Raw genomic sequence first — 18,527 nt, forward strand, 5'->3', positions numbered from 1 at the left:
AAGAATTTATCAAAAAAATAATATTGAATTCATTAGCTTGAGTATTTTTGATGTCCATGCTTTGTGTTTTTGCAATTTTAAATATATAAATATTTCAGAATATCTTGAGGGCCTTAACATCAAACTGAACAAAGAACATCCAAATTACATTCCATTAAGTTGTTTAACTCATTTTTATTTCCTTGTATCAAACGAAACAAGTTCCAAACTTCCACACAAATAATTTGCAATTTAAATATGTTGAATAAAAATAACTTCAAATGAAAAATATACTCAAATGAATTTTAAAAAAAAGTTATAAAAAATAAATATGTACTTACAGTCGCTGGTGAATTTAATTTAACCACACATGGTAAAATTGCCAGGCCACCTTTTTGTGCTATGACCCGGGTATTATTTTTTGTTGAGAAATGTGATTGTGTCGAGGTGCTGAAGTGATTTTGTATGCTCGCTGATGAGATTTTACCCATATCTGAAAATAGAAACATTTAATGTTATTCTTCTTTTTATATATTAAATTTGTTTTGTCTTCAATAAGTCCATAGTCATGCATTAAACAAAAACATAAAACACCCATTTCAAAAAAGTAAGTATTCGCCACAGTATCCATGTTTAATTTGTGAGTTTCTCACCGTCATAATTCTTAGTTTAGCATCACATTGTGTAAACATTACTAAATGTAGAATTTTTTGACATTTCAAGCAGGCAGACAGTTTTAGTGTCATCTATTTGATTCCCATCTATATTTGCGATACCAATATCTTTCGAAATACATTTTATAAATAAAGAAACAAACGGCTATCAAATTCAAGGTATCATATTTTAAATAAAATAGATACCAGCGTATATACAAACACACATACAATGATTTGAATAAAATGTTTAAAGTCAAAACCCGTCAATTCTTTGGAACTTTACGCTTTACATAGATACTCTCCGCCCTTTGCCAATATCATTTCTATAGTAACTTCAGAGAATTTCTTTTAACAGAAATTGAGAATTCACTTGGGACTACGGTATATGTACCTACTCTGCATGTGAAATTTTGTATTACTCTACTCCCACCAAAGCGTTGATATGTATACGAGTAAATTCAATATAAAAATTATGTCAATCTTCTGTTAACACATAACTTGCTTAACGTCTAACAAACAAAATTCTTTCGAAATTCATTTTCAAATTCTTTGTATTAATTTCACATTCATCGCCATATGAAGGATAAAATTTAATAATAATAAAAATGAGAAAAAATATGGATCAACTTTTGCGCTGCTTGCTGCTTGATTGGACAAACGAGTTTAAAAGAATCCCCACAACACAAAATCATCATTTAAAAGTTTCAAAGCCAAAAACCAAAATTTCTGTACACACAACACATCCTTAACTTTTATGTTGTTCTTGCCATCAAACCAACCACTTTTTCCCTTCTTTAGTAACAAAATAAATAAACAAAATAAAAAACAACAACCACCACCACCACCATTCTTCAACAACCACTGTAATCACAAATTCCTCAGATGATATGTGTTGTGACTTGTGTGACTATATACACTCTTCTATAGTCTATAGAAAAACTTGAATCAATGTTGTGGTTCGTAACTTTGCTTTTTTTTTAATTAAACTTTCGAGTGTCATTTTAACAAGAAAAATCTTTTCTCCCTCATGTTAAAATCGTATTGAATATATCGATAAAGGATAACATAGTCGTGTCGTATACTAGAATTAATGTTTGAACTATTTTCAACTCGTAAAATGAAAATAAAAGTCAACCACCCCTCCTAAACATGTTAAAATTGTTCTTTTCGACAACACACATTGGTTGGTTTAATTGGAGAAAATACCAGGAGCGGATTTATGATATTGAGAGACGTTAGTGAATTTTTTCTAACAACAGCTATTATTTATATAATTATTGTAGTTCAAGCATTCTTGAAATTAATCTTCCTTGATCTGTGACTTTTTTTTAAAATAAATAAAACAAATTACAGGAAAAAATCATTTAACAAACCAAAGTAGGTGTACACTGTGAATGTAATTTTCAAATAAAATATAGATTGATTACAACGAATTTTGAGGACAACATTTTATTCTTGACTATTTTTTAAAGTTTCATTTTCTGGAGTGGAAATAAAAATGTTCCCTTGAAACTTTTTATAGCATGACTCCATGAAAATTAATTAAACTTAACTTTCGAATATGTGTGTGTAGTGACATAAAAAAGATTTTTAACAGTGTCGTAAAAATTGTCAACCCTTAAAATTTGTCACCTCATCAAACTTTATTTCATATACAAGAGCACATTTCCTTTCCGAAATTATACTATCACTTTTGAGAATAGAAGAAAATACCTAAGTTTATGTGTCAATATATCTCATGTTACCCTTCCTATGTCAATAAACTTCATATTAGACGAAACAAATTAGGGAAAACTAACAAAAAGGAAAAACTATTAAACTCCCATAACTGTGTGCAATTTACTCGCACAACCCTCCTAATAAATTACAAACAATTGAGAATAACAATAGTGACTTTTGAAAATGGCCCTGACATCAAGAGGTCATCGTTGCCACAGAATTCTCCAGCTCCAGTACATTTCGAATAATTTCGTTCTTAAGTTGGAAAAGGTTGTATCTATATAGTTTCTTGATGACTTAAAGTGGCAATGATATTATAAAATGTATCTACATAACTTCAAAACAAGTATGGTTGCTGACCATTTTCATATATATATTGATGTTCCCAATATAATAATCAATATTCAGGTTTCTTTTTAACAACTATTGATGTTAGTTGTGAATATTTTGAAAACTCTCAAAATAAAGAAGACTGAATCCAACTAGAAGAAAATATAATATAAATTTCCCATTGTTAACAAATACATAAAATAAAAAAATAGTGAAAACATAATATTCATTGACTGTGTCTTCAACGGAAAACATTATTTCATAATACCAATTTACCTTAATTTTAGTAATTGGAAAGTTGAATTTAATACTTTGCAAAATTTGCTGGTGAACCAAGCTAATAAAAACAGCGAATGGAATTGGATGCAAAAGCTTTTTTGGATTGATACAAAATCCGATATCTGCAGAAGAAATCTACTTCAACACCTAATTAATCCTTCAAGTCTGGTTTCAAACACAGTGGATGTGTCAACGGATTTTATTTTTCACACCATCATAATATCAGCTGTCAGGAGTTCTCACAATACGGCAAATAACTATAAATCTTGTTGGTATGACGAAGAATTTAGGAAAAGTAGAAAAAAATCTTTCGCTTTACTTAAAATCTTTAAAAAAAAACAATAATTCGGCTTCCAAGTCCCTATATTTTCAAGCAAATAATTCGTACAGAAGATTATGTAGCCTCAAAAAACAAAAATATTAAAAAAAATATGGCGTTGAATCTCATACATTTTAATGAGTCTACATAATTTTAGTCAAGTGTACGCATTCGAGCTGGTCGAAATATTAAGTCAATGGTCTCTGCTATTGATGTGCATACAGTGACTACTTACTTCAAAAAACTTTTCACAGCAGACCCTTGTCAAATGAACATACGTTTTGCACTACCATTCACTTATATTGAGGAGTTAGATTCCCGATTTTCAATGCTAGAGCTAATAGTGGCTTTGAAAAAATGAAGGATAATTAGGCTATGGGTTTAGATGGCATACCGGTCGAGCTCTACAAAAATGCCAGCTCAGAATTTCTAGAACAAATTTTACTTTTAATAAACAAGATGTTTATAGATGAGACAATTCCAAATAGCTTCCGATCTTCATAAATTTCTGTGATCTTTAAAAAGGGAGATCCTAAACTACCGGAAAACTACAGGGAAATCTCTGTTCTCAGCTCTCTGCGGAAAATTTTCAATCAATTACTGTACCTTCGGCTTATTTTCTGGGTTTAAAGGAATAATAAAATAAGTTGTTTCCAGGCTGGGTTCCGAGCAATTCTCTCTACAGTAGACCAAATTTTTTTTCAACAAGTTTTGCTAGACGTTTTATTGATAAAAAAAAGAATCTTTATACATTTTCTGTAGATTTCAAAGCCAACTTTGACACTATAAACAGAAGGTTACTACTTTTCAAACTCACAGATAGGTTTGTCTACAAAGTTTATAAGAATTTATGACCAACTTATATCAAATACAAATCTAGTAGTGAAAATTGCCATGAGATTTTCAAATCAATTTAAATCTGAAACGGGAGTTCGACAGGGTTGCATTTTGAGTCCCTTTATTTTTTTTCTTCATCAATGACATTGAAGATCTAATTCCAGGTGGTGTTATTTTTGGAGATGTATTTATCAAGGTGCTTTTATACGCAGATGACATTGTCATTCTAACCGATAATCCAGAGACTTTGCAGCTCCAGATTAACAAATTAAACAATATTCCGATACTTGGGACCTTAAAAAAATACGTCAAAGATAATGGTTTTCAGATCTCAAATAATCGCAACTGGCACCTTGACGGATCAAACATAGAAGTAGTGACTGGATACAAATACCAAGGATTTACTATAATATATAACTTAAATTTTGAAGCTCATTTTAAAGACAAAGTGAGGGTAGCAAAAGCAGCTATCAATTGTATGTGGTCTAACTTCTTCAAAAGTAACTCTTTAGATTCATCTACTAAATTTAAAGTATTTGTGACAACTATCAAAAGTTCTCTTTTATATGCTAATGAAGTTTATGGATACAAGGAATTAGAAGTAATTGAATACTTTTTCAAACGTATTTTTAGACTCCCTTCTAATACACCAAACTACGCTATTTACATTGATTCTGGCCTGCCTCCAGTTTACTTAAAAAACCTCAAAGCTAATGCAGACTATATTGTTAAATTCATTAGTAGACCTAATGATAATATTCAGAAAAAGATTATTTTGATAGCTCTACGAGGTCGGTACTCTTCTTTTAAAGACTGGTTTGATTTGGAATCAGAATATAACTATCCCTTGCCACCAAGGCAAGATAATCTGTTCCAAGAACAGCTTACTCTAAACTTAACTTATGTCTCGGGTATGACAACTATTTTCGAAACTAGTTTACTGCCAATGAGATAAGTCTTATCTTTAAAATTCGCGTTGAAATGCTTGAGCTCAAATATGGACCTCACAAAAATTATTTGAATCCGAATTGCCCACTATGTAACCTTAATGAGGATACAAATATTTCTCATTTTTAAGCTTTTTGTCCAATAATACAGGAAATCCGAGGATTATTATTTAATACAAGTTTTTTTTTACAACTGAAGAATGTTTTGCAATTTTAAATGGAGAAATTGGATGGAAAACTCTCATTCGATTTGTTTCAGAGGCTCTAGCATAAAGAAGAAATATTTATATTAACTTTTAATACATGCGGTCCAATAATAAACTTTGTTTTAATTAACTTAAGGCCCAATTTGTGTATTGAAATACTTTAACTTATATTTTATATATACCTTTGTTCTAATTTATTATTTTATTATTATTATTTAGTATTATTGTAATAATTATTTATGTCATTAATATTATATATTATAATGTTTGTTTTCGACTGTTTTTTTTTTTTATATTAGGTTTATATTTTACTTGTTTAATGAAATTTATAAACTCAACTCTCTCTAAACGTATTTATTTAATTCATATTTCCGTCAGACGGCTTATAAGCCATGCATGTTAATCTTTAACAGTAATTCTGTTAAATATATTATATGGAAAAAATAAATAATACAAAAAATATATTAAAAATTAATGGTTACCTTTGATATCGAAAAGCAAAATATCGGATCTAAGCTCCGTACTAGTCGCCTTTCGCTTTGTGGGATGGTTACAAAAAATACAAGGCTGAAGGTAAACTGGTGCGCATTTATAGAAGTACGGGTATTACAATTGAATTGTTTGAGTAAAGTAACACAACTTTTTAGAGCTTTCTTTTTAATTCTATCCCAGATAATCGGCAACTTTATTGGGGCACCAGCCCAAATATGAGAATTAAACTCGAGTTTTGGACGAGTAAAAGCTTTGTAAACTAAAGCCAGATCAGAAGAGATAAAAAAGATAAAAAGCCTTTTGTATTATCTGAAAAAACTTTAACACTAATCAGCATTTTTGGCGATTTTTAATATGTGCTTACTCCATAGGAGATGATTTGAGTCCAAATACCTAGCATTGAGAGCTGTAGAAAGTCCACTTCCAAGGAAAGGATGATACTTTAAAATCGAATATGAAAAGCTGAGAATAATGTCATCAACGAAACAATTAAATGGGTTAGAAGTTTAAGACAAAACATCATTCATAAAATTTTGGAAGGGTGTCGGAGATAAAACGGAGCCCTGGGGCACACCAACGGTTTTCTTGGTGCAAATTAGATCTGAACCCATCGAATAAAAAAATAAATAAATAAATTGGGTGGCGCAACAGTCCGTTGAGAACTAGGGCCTAGTGACTTACAACTCTCAACCATTAGTGTGTGCGAGTAATGTTGTCAAGAATGGAGGGGACCTACAGTTTATATGCCGAATCCGACCAGCTAATTTTTAGAAAGCACTTTTTCATGACAAGATTTAGTCTTGGAGAATTTGTCAATTCCTCGCAAGAGACAGTACCCGTAAAAGGACTTAGATGGAATAGGCAGGGATCGAACCCAAGACCTCTGGCATGACAGTACAATGCACTAACCATCATGCCATGGGTACTACCGAACCCATCGAATAGTACTGGAATTAATAGGACCGAAAGGTAGTTTCTAACCCTACAATGAAGAGATTAATCAATATCTTTTTCGATAGAAGAGCTTGATGCTGAACTCTACCAAACACCTTTGAAATATCAAGTACAATAATTTTATCTTTCTTCAAAACGATGTAGAGATTGTTTCCAACTGTTAGGCGAGATAAAAGCCATACTGTCAGTCATTAAGAAGCTTTCGTTATCCCAGATATTTCTCAGCTGAAAACTAATCAGCGATGCCATGACCTTGAAAAAAGGGACGTAAATGGAATAAGACGATATTTAAAGGAGGATGAAGATTCGCCTTTTTCAGAGACCGATTGGATTAATGCTGTTTTTTATCCACTCGGAAATAGACCTGTAGGACAGATGAAAAGCCCACGCAGAGTATTCCCCAGCGCTGAAGAATACATTACTAGAACAATATCCATTTAATTAGTTCAACGAAGTTTTGATCGATGCCAGCTTATTTGCAGAAAATAAAAATTGTTTGATTCAGCTGAATTTTAGATCACCTAAGAAATGCAACTTTCGAAGGAAGTGCACATTTTGCTAATCTATCCAAGTTTTTATTTTTCAATAAGCGAGTTATCATGGTAGATCAAGTTCATGGGTCAACAAATTTAAGGCGCAGTCATTTTTGATGCAAGAACCACAAGTTCAAATGTTCCATAATAACTTATTGCTCTACATATCACTTTAAGAAACTATGTATTTCCTCAAATCGTGAAAATAAAAGTTTGACCCATGAGGGTCATCGAAACTTAACAGTTTTGTGTCTGAAAAAAAAACTCATTGGAGTTTTGAAAAATTCCAATGACATAACTTTCTGTTGGTCATCAATTGATGGTTTTTATTAAGTTTCATTCCTTTAAGATAGCTGTTAAAAAATGTTAATTGAATTTTTGTTTTATTTTCGCCACAACATCAAAAGAGTTGGAGCAACTTAAAATTTCTCGTCTGCAAGCTGCTATTGATGCCGTTTGTATGTCCTCCCTTTATGCTTTTTCTGTACGATCCTTTTTAAGTAAGAATAAAAGACACATTGAAATTTCAGTAAGCTATTATATGTACGTCTGGTAATACCTTGGTCTCTAAACAAATCGATTTTAGGTTTCTAAACACTAAGGACTTTGGGAGAAAAAAACTCTGTTGTTAACATCAATAGATGGCACAATAAACATCAATATTAGAAAAAGATCAAAAAAGTATTTTTGAAAATTTGTGCGTGTATTCAGTTGACGAGGAGTAAATAGCCAAAATATTAAAAAGAAAAAACCAAATGATAAAAATTAATTAAGCTGATAAAAAAGTTTTAAGGCAGACGCATCAATTCTTTAATATTTTGTCATCATGATTTAAAATTCAACTATCAATAGTTTCGGTCGTACTCTACTCATATAAACCTTATTAAACCCGTCCTTATAAATAAGCAATCTTCTTAATACTTTTAGCTTAAAATTTATTGAATGTAGATTGTAGGTGGAACTAAGGTAGATATAAGAGAAATACAAAACTCACCTGAAAATGTCCCATTGCACATAAAAGAAATAATCAGTAGAAAGCTCCATAAACATTTCGATTGCATCACAACTGAGTCCATTATATTGATCCTTATTCTCCTCCTCTTGCTGTAGAGTGGTATTGGTATCGTTATCGGAATCGGTATCGCTATTGGTCTAGGTCTTGGTAATCGTATTCGTATTGAATTGTATCGGTGATGATGATGTCTTCTTCTATTTCTATCAACTATTGAATTGAACATCGATGGTGTTGACTTTTGGCTCTTCGTTGAGTCAATGGATTTTTCAATATGACAAAAACGAAGACGAAGGAGGAAATGCAAGGAACAAACCACTCACTATCTTATTCACACTTTGGTTGTGTTGGTTGTTTTCTCTTTATTTTGTTCTTGTATTTAATTTCTTTATTGTTCGAAGCTTTTTACGGTAAGTGGTAAAGCAGCTCAAAGAATTCACCAATATTAGGGTTGAAGCAGTGCAAGAGCATCAACTGTGCGTCAATTGCTTGCAATGTTCTTTTAATGCTGCGGCGGCGTTAGCGTTGGCGGAAGTAGAAAATCAAAGATCAACAATAGTGAATCAAAAAAGCGCAATGAAATAAACAATTAAACGAAACAGAAGGAGTTTGATGGCTGATTGTGATGATGGCTGATGGGAATTAAATGCAAACTTAGTCGTGGAAAAAGCATTTAATGAACCATTCCGTTTTCATTGAATCCTTATGCATATAGTCTGTGGTGGTGTCGTCTCTTGTGACTTAAAAGTTCTTTAGAATCTTTTGTTCTTTTATGTTTTTTTCTTCAGTTTTCTGTTTTCTATTTTTTGTTTTGTATTTTTTATTTTTGTTTCGTTTCTAGAGCAAGAACTCCTCCTTGATTTTCTTTGTCAACTTTTGCATAGCAATTTCCCTTATCCTTGGTCTTTCGAGTCTTATGCCATGTTTACACTTGAGTATCATATTTTTTCTCCTAAAAGCCTGCTTATTGTGATAAATTTAATCGCTCGTTCGTTTGTTCGTTGCGTTGCAAAGGAAAAAGATGCTGTGCACTGGGAAATCATAGAAGTACATGATTTTCTGCTTCTTCGGGTTTTCCGCTTTCCGTTTTTCTTTTTTTTTCTATTTACATTGAAAAAGCCTCCTCCTTTTCAAGTGCAGACGAATTAAGCCAGTTAATATGAGTTATTTGGCCCATAGGAACAATCGGTAGGTGTATCTGTATCTGTATCTGTATCTATATCTATCTATTTATTGTGGAAATCCTTCTTGGTATGGTTTTGTTGTATATGAAAGAGTATGAGTTCGGTATGAATGCACGAGCATGTGTGTGATGTCGCAATGCGGATGAAATTAAATTTGACTCCTGTTTGTAGTCGAATCTTTGCTGTGATTATTCACTTTGGCTTCGTTTGGGGATCTCAACACACTTTTTTTATGGTTGAATGATTATTTTGCTTTATTTCTGTTCGGTACAAGGTTTTTCTTTGCTTTGTGTGATGACGGCTGCCTGGAAATGAAATAAGAGAATGTGCAATTTAGTCATAAATATTTCAATTTTCTTTTTGTGATAATATATAGAATGATGTTCGGTTAGGTTTTACGGGGAATACAAACATTGCTTCCTCCCTTAAGAAGGAGGGAGGGGAGGATGGAATATGAATTATAATCAAAAGAGTGGATACAAACAAAAGATTTTGGGTCTTTGATTTGACATGTATGATGGCAGACACATCATAAATGATTATACCTTTGATGATGAGGGGGGATTAATATTTTATTCTCATTTCTAAATGTCTCCTCTAGATGCGCGAAGAGATATGAATATGAATATTATCGTTTTGAAGAATATTAAGCTGAAAGCATCAAGCTCTTCGACATAGGAAAGTTATATCAGTTTACCTGTTACAAAGGTTGCTTCGAAGATTGTTACAGACAAGAGGTTTTGTTATTCCTTGGAAACGTGAAAAAAATAAATTCGTCATAAATGAGTTTTTTTTTAAAGACGTAGAAATATAAATTGAAATAAAAAGTTTGCCACATGAAAGGTGGGTGGGCTTTTAAATTTAATATAACAAGTTGAATATGTAATATCAATAAAGTTTTATCTTTATTTAAGATCAATTTCAATGTGAAACATAACATAAATGGGTGCAGCAGAACACACTCAAAGATCAATTTTTGGGTGACTTTGGCGCATAGACCAAGCTTAATTCGACTGATGGCATCGATTATGTTGCCTTTGATTGGTGCCTTTCCAAATCAGGAAATTTTGCTTATTCGCGTACCTATTCATCCAAATATGAGCCTCATCGCTAAAAACGATTTCTCGACAAAAATTGGGATCAACTTCCAACTGCTCCGAAATCCAGTTGACGAAAACATGATGATACATCTGGGGCAGTTGGATTTTGTATGGGTATAGGACCAAATCAGTACGCAAAACCCGCCATGTTATGTTCTGATATACCAAAAGTTCTTGTGAGTGACACGGAATTGACTTCATGGATTCTTCTGCACACTTTAACGAATAGCGGTGATAATTTTGGCAGAGTTGATTCTTCACTGAGCCGGTGAATTTGGTCACAAACTTTGAATAGTTGAAATACGCGCATCGTTGTAACAAATTCGAAATTTTGCAGTTGCAGGGCTGAAATTCAACATTTGTCAAACTAAGTTGTTAAACCAAATTTTGTTTTAGTTGAAAGTCTGACATTTAAAAAAATGGATCGCTAAACTATTGTTAAAACCTACTGCAGAAATGGTGATTCTGCCACAGCCACATATCCTGCTTTAAGAGGAGATTGTGGTTTACATGATCATCACCGCAAGCAATTGGCAAAATTGTGAAGAAATTTGAAGATACTGGATTGGTTACAGATATTGTTAGGCTTGTGCATCATCGTTCCGCTCGTACCACTGAAAAAATAGCAGCTGTAAGTGGAAGTGTGTCTATTCTTCGTCGCTCTCAGGAATTAGGACTGCCTTACGGCACATTAAGGCGTATTTTGCATTTGAATATACACCTAAATTCATATAAAGTCCAGCTCACTTATAAACTAAAGCCAGCTGAACATTCACAACGTCGAGAAACGTCGAATGGGTGCTTGAAAAAAAGGCTATTGGCGGCAATTTTTCGAAAAAAATTTTCTTCAGAGGCGAAGCACACTTCTGACTCGAGGGGGGGTATATTCATAAACAAAATTATCGCATTTGGAAATTTGAGAATCCTCAACTAATTAAGAGAGTTAAAAAGTCACTAATTGGTCCGGAGGTGTGTTTGGACCCTTCTTCTTCGAAAACGACGATGAAACGACTGTCACCGTCAATTCGGGGCGTTTTGGTCATATGATAACCGATTTTTTTTGCCCGCTAATGAAGAATACGACTTGGGGAGTATGTGATTTTAATAAGACGGTACCGCATGCCATACAACTCGAGCGAATATGGCTATATTGCAAGAGACATTTCCTAGCCGCGTAGTTTCTAGTTGTGGCGATAGCTACTGACCACCAAGAGCATGCGATTTGACACTGTTGGACTTGTTTTTGTGGGTGGTTTAATACAGATAAAGCTTTAACTCTAGAACATTCAAAAGACAACATTCGACAAGTTATGGCTGACATACCGCCCAATATGTTTCAAAAAGTGGTCCAAAATTACCTTAAAAGAATCGAGCTTCCAAGATTTCACGGTCATTGAAATGATGTAGTATTTCACCTATAATTTCAACTTTCAAACTTTATAATAAAAACGAAATATCATGAATAAAAATATGTTATACTAGCGGCCCGTCCCGGCTTCGCACGGGTAGACATAAATAGGTACAGATATTTAAGTTATAAGCACGCTAATTAAAACGACCATGAATCACTAAATTGAAAAAAAATGTTATGCTTTAAAGCCTCCCTTCACCTTCACACTACGTTGGCTGTGGTATTTGAAGGTGGCAACAAAACGTATTGATTTTCTGGAGATCCTACTCGAGAAAGTGCCACATAAAATTGCCCGTGGAAAATGCACTCTTCCCTTAAGTCGATACCAACTGTGGAAAATGTTTGTCCCTGGGATGTATTTATTGGTAGGGCAAAGAATATTTTTAAAGGGAACTGTAATCTTTGAAAAGATATGGGCGAATATGGCTAAATCACCTTCGGTTGGTTTTAATTGGAATTTTTAAAGATTTTGGTAGTAATCTAGTACAAAATATAGCGTATGTTAATCAGTGATAATGTAGTTTTTTAATGAAAAAAGAATAATTAATATTGGTCTAGTACTTTTTGAGTTTATTCGTTACATACAAAAATACAAATCTTTCCTCTTTAAAATATTATTGTAGAAGTGTAGATGTGTTTAATTAACTTTACTTTTAAAATGAATAACCCTCTATTTTAGCATTGTCATGATGACTTGTCTTTAGTGAGATAATTTGACAGAAAGTAAAGGACACAATATCATTTGGCCACTACGAGCTATCAAAATATACCCGTGCTTGTTGGAAAACCTTCTAAAACAAACAAAAAAGGACTTAAGACTTATTCTACAAAATAATTGTATGGTATTGCCATCTTCAGTGATCAGTTGTATTCGACTCATACAAGCTTCGTAATGCCACAAATATTTCTCTTTGCTTAAGAGTCCTTTGTGAAATAAGCCTTTAATAATTTCATATCAACTTCAAACACTTTGAAATAAGAGAATGTGCAAATCAGGAAATTTTGCTTATTCGCGTACCTATTCATCCAAATATGAGCCTCATCGCTAAAAACGATTTCTCGACAAAAATTGGGATCAACTTCCAACTGCTCCGAAATCCAGTTGACGAAAACATGATGATACATCTGGGGCAGTTGGATTTTGTATGGGTATAGGACCAAATCAGTACGCAAAACCCGCCATGTTATGTTCTGATATACCAAAAGTTCTTGTGAGTGACACGGAATTGACTTCATGGATTCTTCTGCACACTTTAACGAATAGCGGTGATAATTTTGGCAGAGTTGATTCTTCACTGAGCCGGTGAATTTGGTCACAAACTTTGAATAGTTGAAATACGCGCATCGTTGTAACAAATTCGAAATTTTGCAGTTGCAGGGCTGAAATTCAACATTTGTCAAACTAAGTTGTTAAACCAAATTTTGTTTTAGTTGAAAGTCTGACATTTAAAAAAATGGATCGCTAAACTATTGTTAAAACCTACTGCAGAAATGGTGATTCTGCCACAGCCACATATCCTGCTTTAAGAGGAGATTGTGGTTTACATGATCATCACCGCAAGCAATTGGCAAAATTGTGAAGAAATTTGAAGATACTGGATTGGTTACAGATATTGTTAGGCTTGTGCATCATCGTTCCGCTCGTACCACTGAAAAAATAGCAGCTGTAAGTGGAAGTGTGTCTATTCTTCGTCGCTCTCAGGAATTAGGACTGCCTTACGGCACATTAAGGCGTATTTTGCATTTGAATATACACCTAAATTCATATAAAGTCCAGCTCACTTATAAACTAAAGCCAGCTGAACATTCACAACGTCGAGAAACGTCGAATGGGTGCTTGAAAAAAAGGCTATTGGCGGCAATTTTTCGAAAAAAATTTTCTTCAGAGGCGAAGCACACTTCTGACTCGAGGGGGGGTATATTCATAAACAAAATTATCGCATTTGGAAATTTGAGAATCCTCAACTAATTAAGAGAGTTAAAAAGTCACTAATTGGTCCGGAGGTGTGTTTGGACCCTTCTTCTTCGAAAACGACGATGAAACGACTGTCACCGTCAATTCGGGGCGTTTTGGTCATATGATAACCGATTTTTTTTGCCCGCTAATGAAGAATACGACTTGGGGAGTATGTGATTTTAATAAGACGGTACCGCATGCCATACAACTCGAGCGAATATGGCTATATTGCAAGAGACATTTCCTAGCCGCGTAGTTTCTAGTTGTGGCGATAGCTACTGACCACCAAGAGCATGCGATTTGACACTGTTGGACTTGTTTTTGTGGGTGGTTTAATACAGATAAAGCTTTAACTCTAGAACATTCAAAAGACAACATTCGACAAGTTATGGCTGACATACCGCCCAATATGTTTCAAAAAGTGGTCCAAAATTACCTTAAAAGAATCGAGCTTCCAAGATTTCACGGTCATTGAAATGATGTAGTATTTCACCTATAATTTCAACTTTCAAACTTTATAATAAAAACGAAATATCATGAATAAAAATATGTTATACTAGCGGCCCGTCCCGGCTTCGCACGGGTAGACATAAATAGGTACAGATATTTAAGTTATAAGCACGCTAATTAAAACGACCATGAATCACTAAATTGAAAAAAAATGTTATGCTTTAAAGCCTCCCTTCACCTTCACACTACGTTGGCTGTGGTATTTGAAGGTGGCAACAAAACGTATTGATTTTCTGGAGATCCTACTCGAGAAAGTGCCACATAAAATTGCCCGTGGAAAATGCACTCTTCCCTTAAGTCGATACCAACTGTGGAAAATGTTTGTCCCTGGGATGTATTTATTGGTAGGGCAAAGAATATTTTTAAAGGGAACTGTAATCTTTGAAAAGATATGGGCGAATATGGCTAAATCACCTTCGGTTGGTTTTAATTGGAATTTTTAAAGATTTTGGTAGTAATCTAGTACAAAATATAGCGTATGTTAATCAGTGATAATGTAGTTTTTTAATGAAAAAAGAATAATTAATATTGGTCTAGTACTTTTTGAGTTTATTCGTTACATACAAAAATACAAATCTTTCCTCTTTAAAATATTATTGTAGAAGTGTAGATGTGTTTAATTAACTTTACTTTTAAAATGAATAACCCTCTATTTTAGCATTGTCATGATGACTTGTCTTTAGTGAGATAATTTGACAGAAAGTAAAGGACACAATATCATTTGGCCACTACGAGCTATCAAAATATACCCGTGCTTGTTGGAAAACCTTCTAAAACAAACAAAAAAGGACTTAAGACTTATTCTACAAAATAATTGTATGGTATTGCCATCTTCAGTGATCAGTTGTATTCGACTCATACAAGCTTCGTAATGCCACAAATATTTCTCTTTGCTTAAGAGTCCTTTGTGAAATAAGCCTTTAATAATTTCATATCAACTTCAAACACTTTTCTAACTGCATTACGAAACTTTTATTGAATACTTTAAATAGGTTGTAATTTTTTTGTTCACAACTATTGAATAAAATGCCAAAAGAAACGATACCAAACATAAGCCCTAAATTACATTATATTTTGTTAAAATATTAAATTAATTCAGAAAATAAAATTCTCCATAAAATCCAGCTTTATTACAATTTTTCATTTTTTCATAAATTAAGTTCTAATAAATATAATCCAATTATCATAAATAAAAAGAAGATTACTGTAAATAAAAATACAAATATGCAAAAAAACCCAATCAATTCATAATTTAATCAATTAATTTTATGCAACGCTTTTGAATTCTTTTATTTATTATTTTTTTTCACTGGAACTTCACTGCATATTTATGCTCTAATTCAAACAAAACACAACAAAAGAAAAAATCCACAACAACCAAACCTCTATCAACAAATTGCATACTTTGTGAATAAATCCATAATGACACACCAGCCAGCCAGAGGCAGTGGCAGCGGCAGCCCAGCGCAGCGCGAGGATTTGGTTTGATATAAAAAGCCAAAAAGTTTAGTATACGAACCCACCTAGTTTTCGATAAATATAAAATACCAAAACCTCAAAACCCCATTTCAATGACACTCAACTATTCACCCCCCCCCCCTGTGCAAAACCCTGACGTCGCGTCGTCCCCGTCGTCGCCATTTGGAGCCAGCCCATTGCCATATCGCGCATCATCATAACCACATATACCTCTGCTCTACACCACCATCATCTGATCAACTATTTTTCGCTCGCGAAATAAACCAAAACTAAAAAACAAAAACTAGGAAAAGCGAAATTTTTGAGTTTATTTGAATTGGGGTTAAATTCATGGGCCGTTGAAGTATTTCAAATTTTTTTTTTAGGTTGAGGTTGTATGCTGATGATGTGTGCCTCTGCTCTATGGTATACGTATATGGTTTGTTCGTCCTTGGATAATATAATGGGGTTGATTTTAGAAGTTGGAAAACATTTTCACGGAAGAATGTGATTAATCAATTTCGGAATTAACAATAATTAGGCTCTTAGGTTGGGGAACGTGAAGTATTATTCATAAATAATGATGATGGTCGACTATACGTAGCTCACGATTCAGGATGAGGATATGGCTATGTGAATTCGCAATAGGGACACGGATATCCGAAAGTTTTATTTAATTTTAATCTGGGTCATCACATTTTGCATAGAGGCAGGCAAATAAGTAAAATAAGTTTTATTTTTTAAGAGTTTAATTAATTTAGCTTGTTGATTCTTCATCATGAACTTCTATATAAACCATCATCAGTCATCCTTTGTTTACAAATTTACAAGAACAAAGGACCACGTTTCGTAGTTAATTTATTATCTATGCGATGTCTTATTGTCTTGGGATTTTCGGTTCCCAACCCAAGCCAACTCAAATGGGAAATATCAGAAGGAAGAAGGCTTGCAGGCATATGGTCGTAAGTTAAACCCGTGTCAACTCTTTTCTTCGTTGAGTTTAAGAAGATCCTTGTCAAGATGTATCTAATCTAAGGCCCAACGACCGCACATTCCTATGGAGACAGGGCGTTTTGGTATAGAGAGTAACATGTTGTCTAAGGCGTGTAGGTGGTTTAACAATTTATGCAGGCATCTTGTAGCTCTAGGTTATGGTTTTTGGTAGTTATGTAACTCTATAGTTTTATGTTTTAACAAACTCTTTGAATGCAACTTAAATGAGTTTATGTGACAGCAAATGTGTTGAAGGACAAAAAAACAACAATCAATATAAAAAGATAATTTTCTTTTGGGCATAAACATCAGATTCGACCCTTTAAAAGGGTTTTCACAGATTATACAATGCCGTTTCAAAGTTCCCCTAGGTACGCTGTGCCATCAAAAATCGTTGAATCTCTTAAAAGAATAAGTGGGTATTTATTTGTATATCCAAAGGATAAAATAAGGAGCTGCATGATGTGAATGTGGAAGGAGGCTTTAAGTTAAAAAAAAGAAAAAAACGAAGCCTTTCAAATATCTAAGATAACAAAATCTAAGCTGGGGCTATATAATAAAATGCTTAGGAACCCATTAAAATAAAAAAACGTACTTTACATAAATTTACCTCTGGCCTCTCTCTCCACAACCTCTTCTGAAACATAGCTCAAACCACTTTTATACTTAAAATGAAAGTTCCAAATCTTCTTGCCTATACCTCTCAGTTAACACAACAACATTTTTCACCCAGCTACATGGGAAAAAGTTAAAATTTATGCACCATCCCTTGATTTAGTGCGGTTTACCCGCAAAATGAGGGCTTCTATACAATCAGACCTCACTGTCGTAAGATAAATTCTATATACCTATACCTACATATACATCTATAGCAAGTTGCCCAATGTATATAAAGGTCCCTAAAATTGGAATTATTCACGGTTTTGGGTGTTTGGTTTGTTCTTCTTAAATCGCTTTTATATTATATTTTGTTTTGTGTTTTTGTTTAAGACCAAACCACCATTACTGACTTTCTTTTGAAAAACTCATAAAATAAAATAAAAACAAAAAATTGAGAAATTACGAGTTACGAAATACAAATACCTCTGAACAGTCCTGGATTATAAGCAACAATCTTGGGAATCTCTAGATCTTTGGGATTTCTAAAAGGCAGGGTCATTGCTGATTTATATATAAACTCAGTTTTCGGGATGAGAGAGCAGGGTGAGACGATTTTGTATTGGATAAATTGTGATTGGTATAAACGCAAACACGAATAATTGAAGTTGTCTTGTGCTATAAACAAGGACATATTTTTTACATATTACCTGGAAATTCGAATTCAAAAAGTAAGTACAACTTTTCTCTTAAAAATTACATATCCATGACTAGTATAAGTGAGAAACTGATAGAAATGGATAAAAGGTGGAAAATAAATTAATTTCTTTACCCTATTTACTTTTTTTTTTCATTAAGCTTTCTGATCGAAAACCAAACTCTCTCCCTCAACAATAGAACAATATCAATTTAATCGAATAACGTAGTCAAGTTCCTGTATGTGGCTGGTCAATGTTTGAATATTAAATAAAATACTCGTAAATAAATAAACTGGGTCGCTCAACATTTCGTAGATAACTGGGGACTAGTGACTTACAACTCTCAACCATTCCTG

General features: G+C 33.3%; 1 protein-coding gene across 11 annotated transcripts in view; it reads right to left on the reverse strand.

Moving 5' to 3' along the window:
• Window positions 1-18,527, reverse strand: part of LOC129952446 (uncharacterized) — a 271,289-nt gene that overhangs the window by 78,209 nt on the left and 174,553 nt on the right. For all 11 annotated transcript variants that reach the window (XR_008782313.1, XR_008782320.1, XR_008782314.1 and 8 more), the window contains 2 exons: window positions 8,246-9,752; window positions 321-472 (listed from right to left, as the gene is read on the reverse strand). Coding sequence is in view for 1 of the 11 variants with exons in the window: in XM_056065037.1 (XP_055921012.1) it covers window positions 321-472; window positions 8,246-8,489 (396 nt within the window). In the remaining 10 variants the exon portion in view is untranslated. The remainder of the gene's footprint in view (window positions 1-320; window positions 473-8,245; window positions 9,753-18,527) is intronic.

Source organism: Eupeodes corollae, chromosome 1, assembly GCF_945859685.1.
Source record: "Eupeodes corollae chromosome 1, idEupCoro1.1, whole genome shotgun sequence".
Taxonomy (NCBI): Eukaryota; Metazoa; Arthropoda; class Insecta; order Diptera; family Syrphidae; genus Eupeodes; species Eupeodes corollae.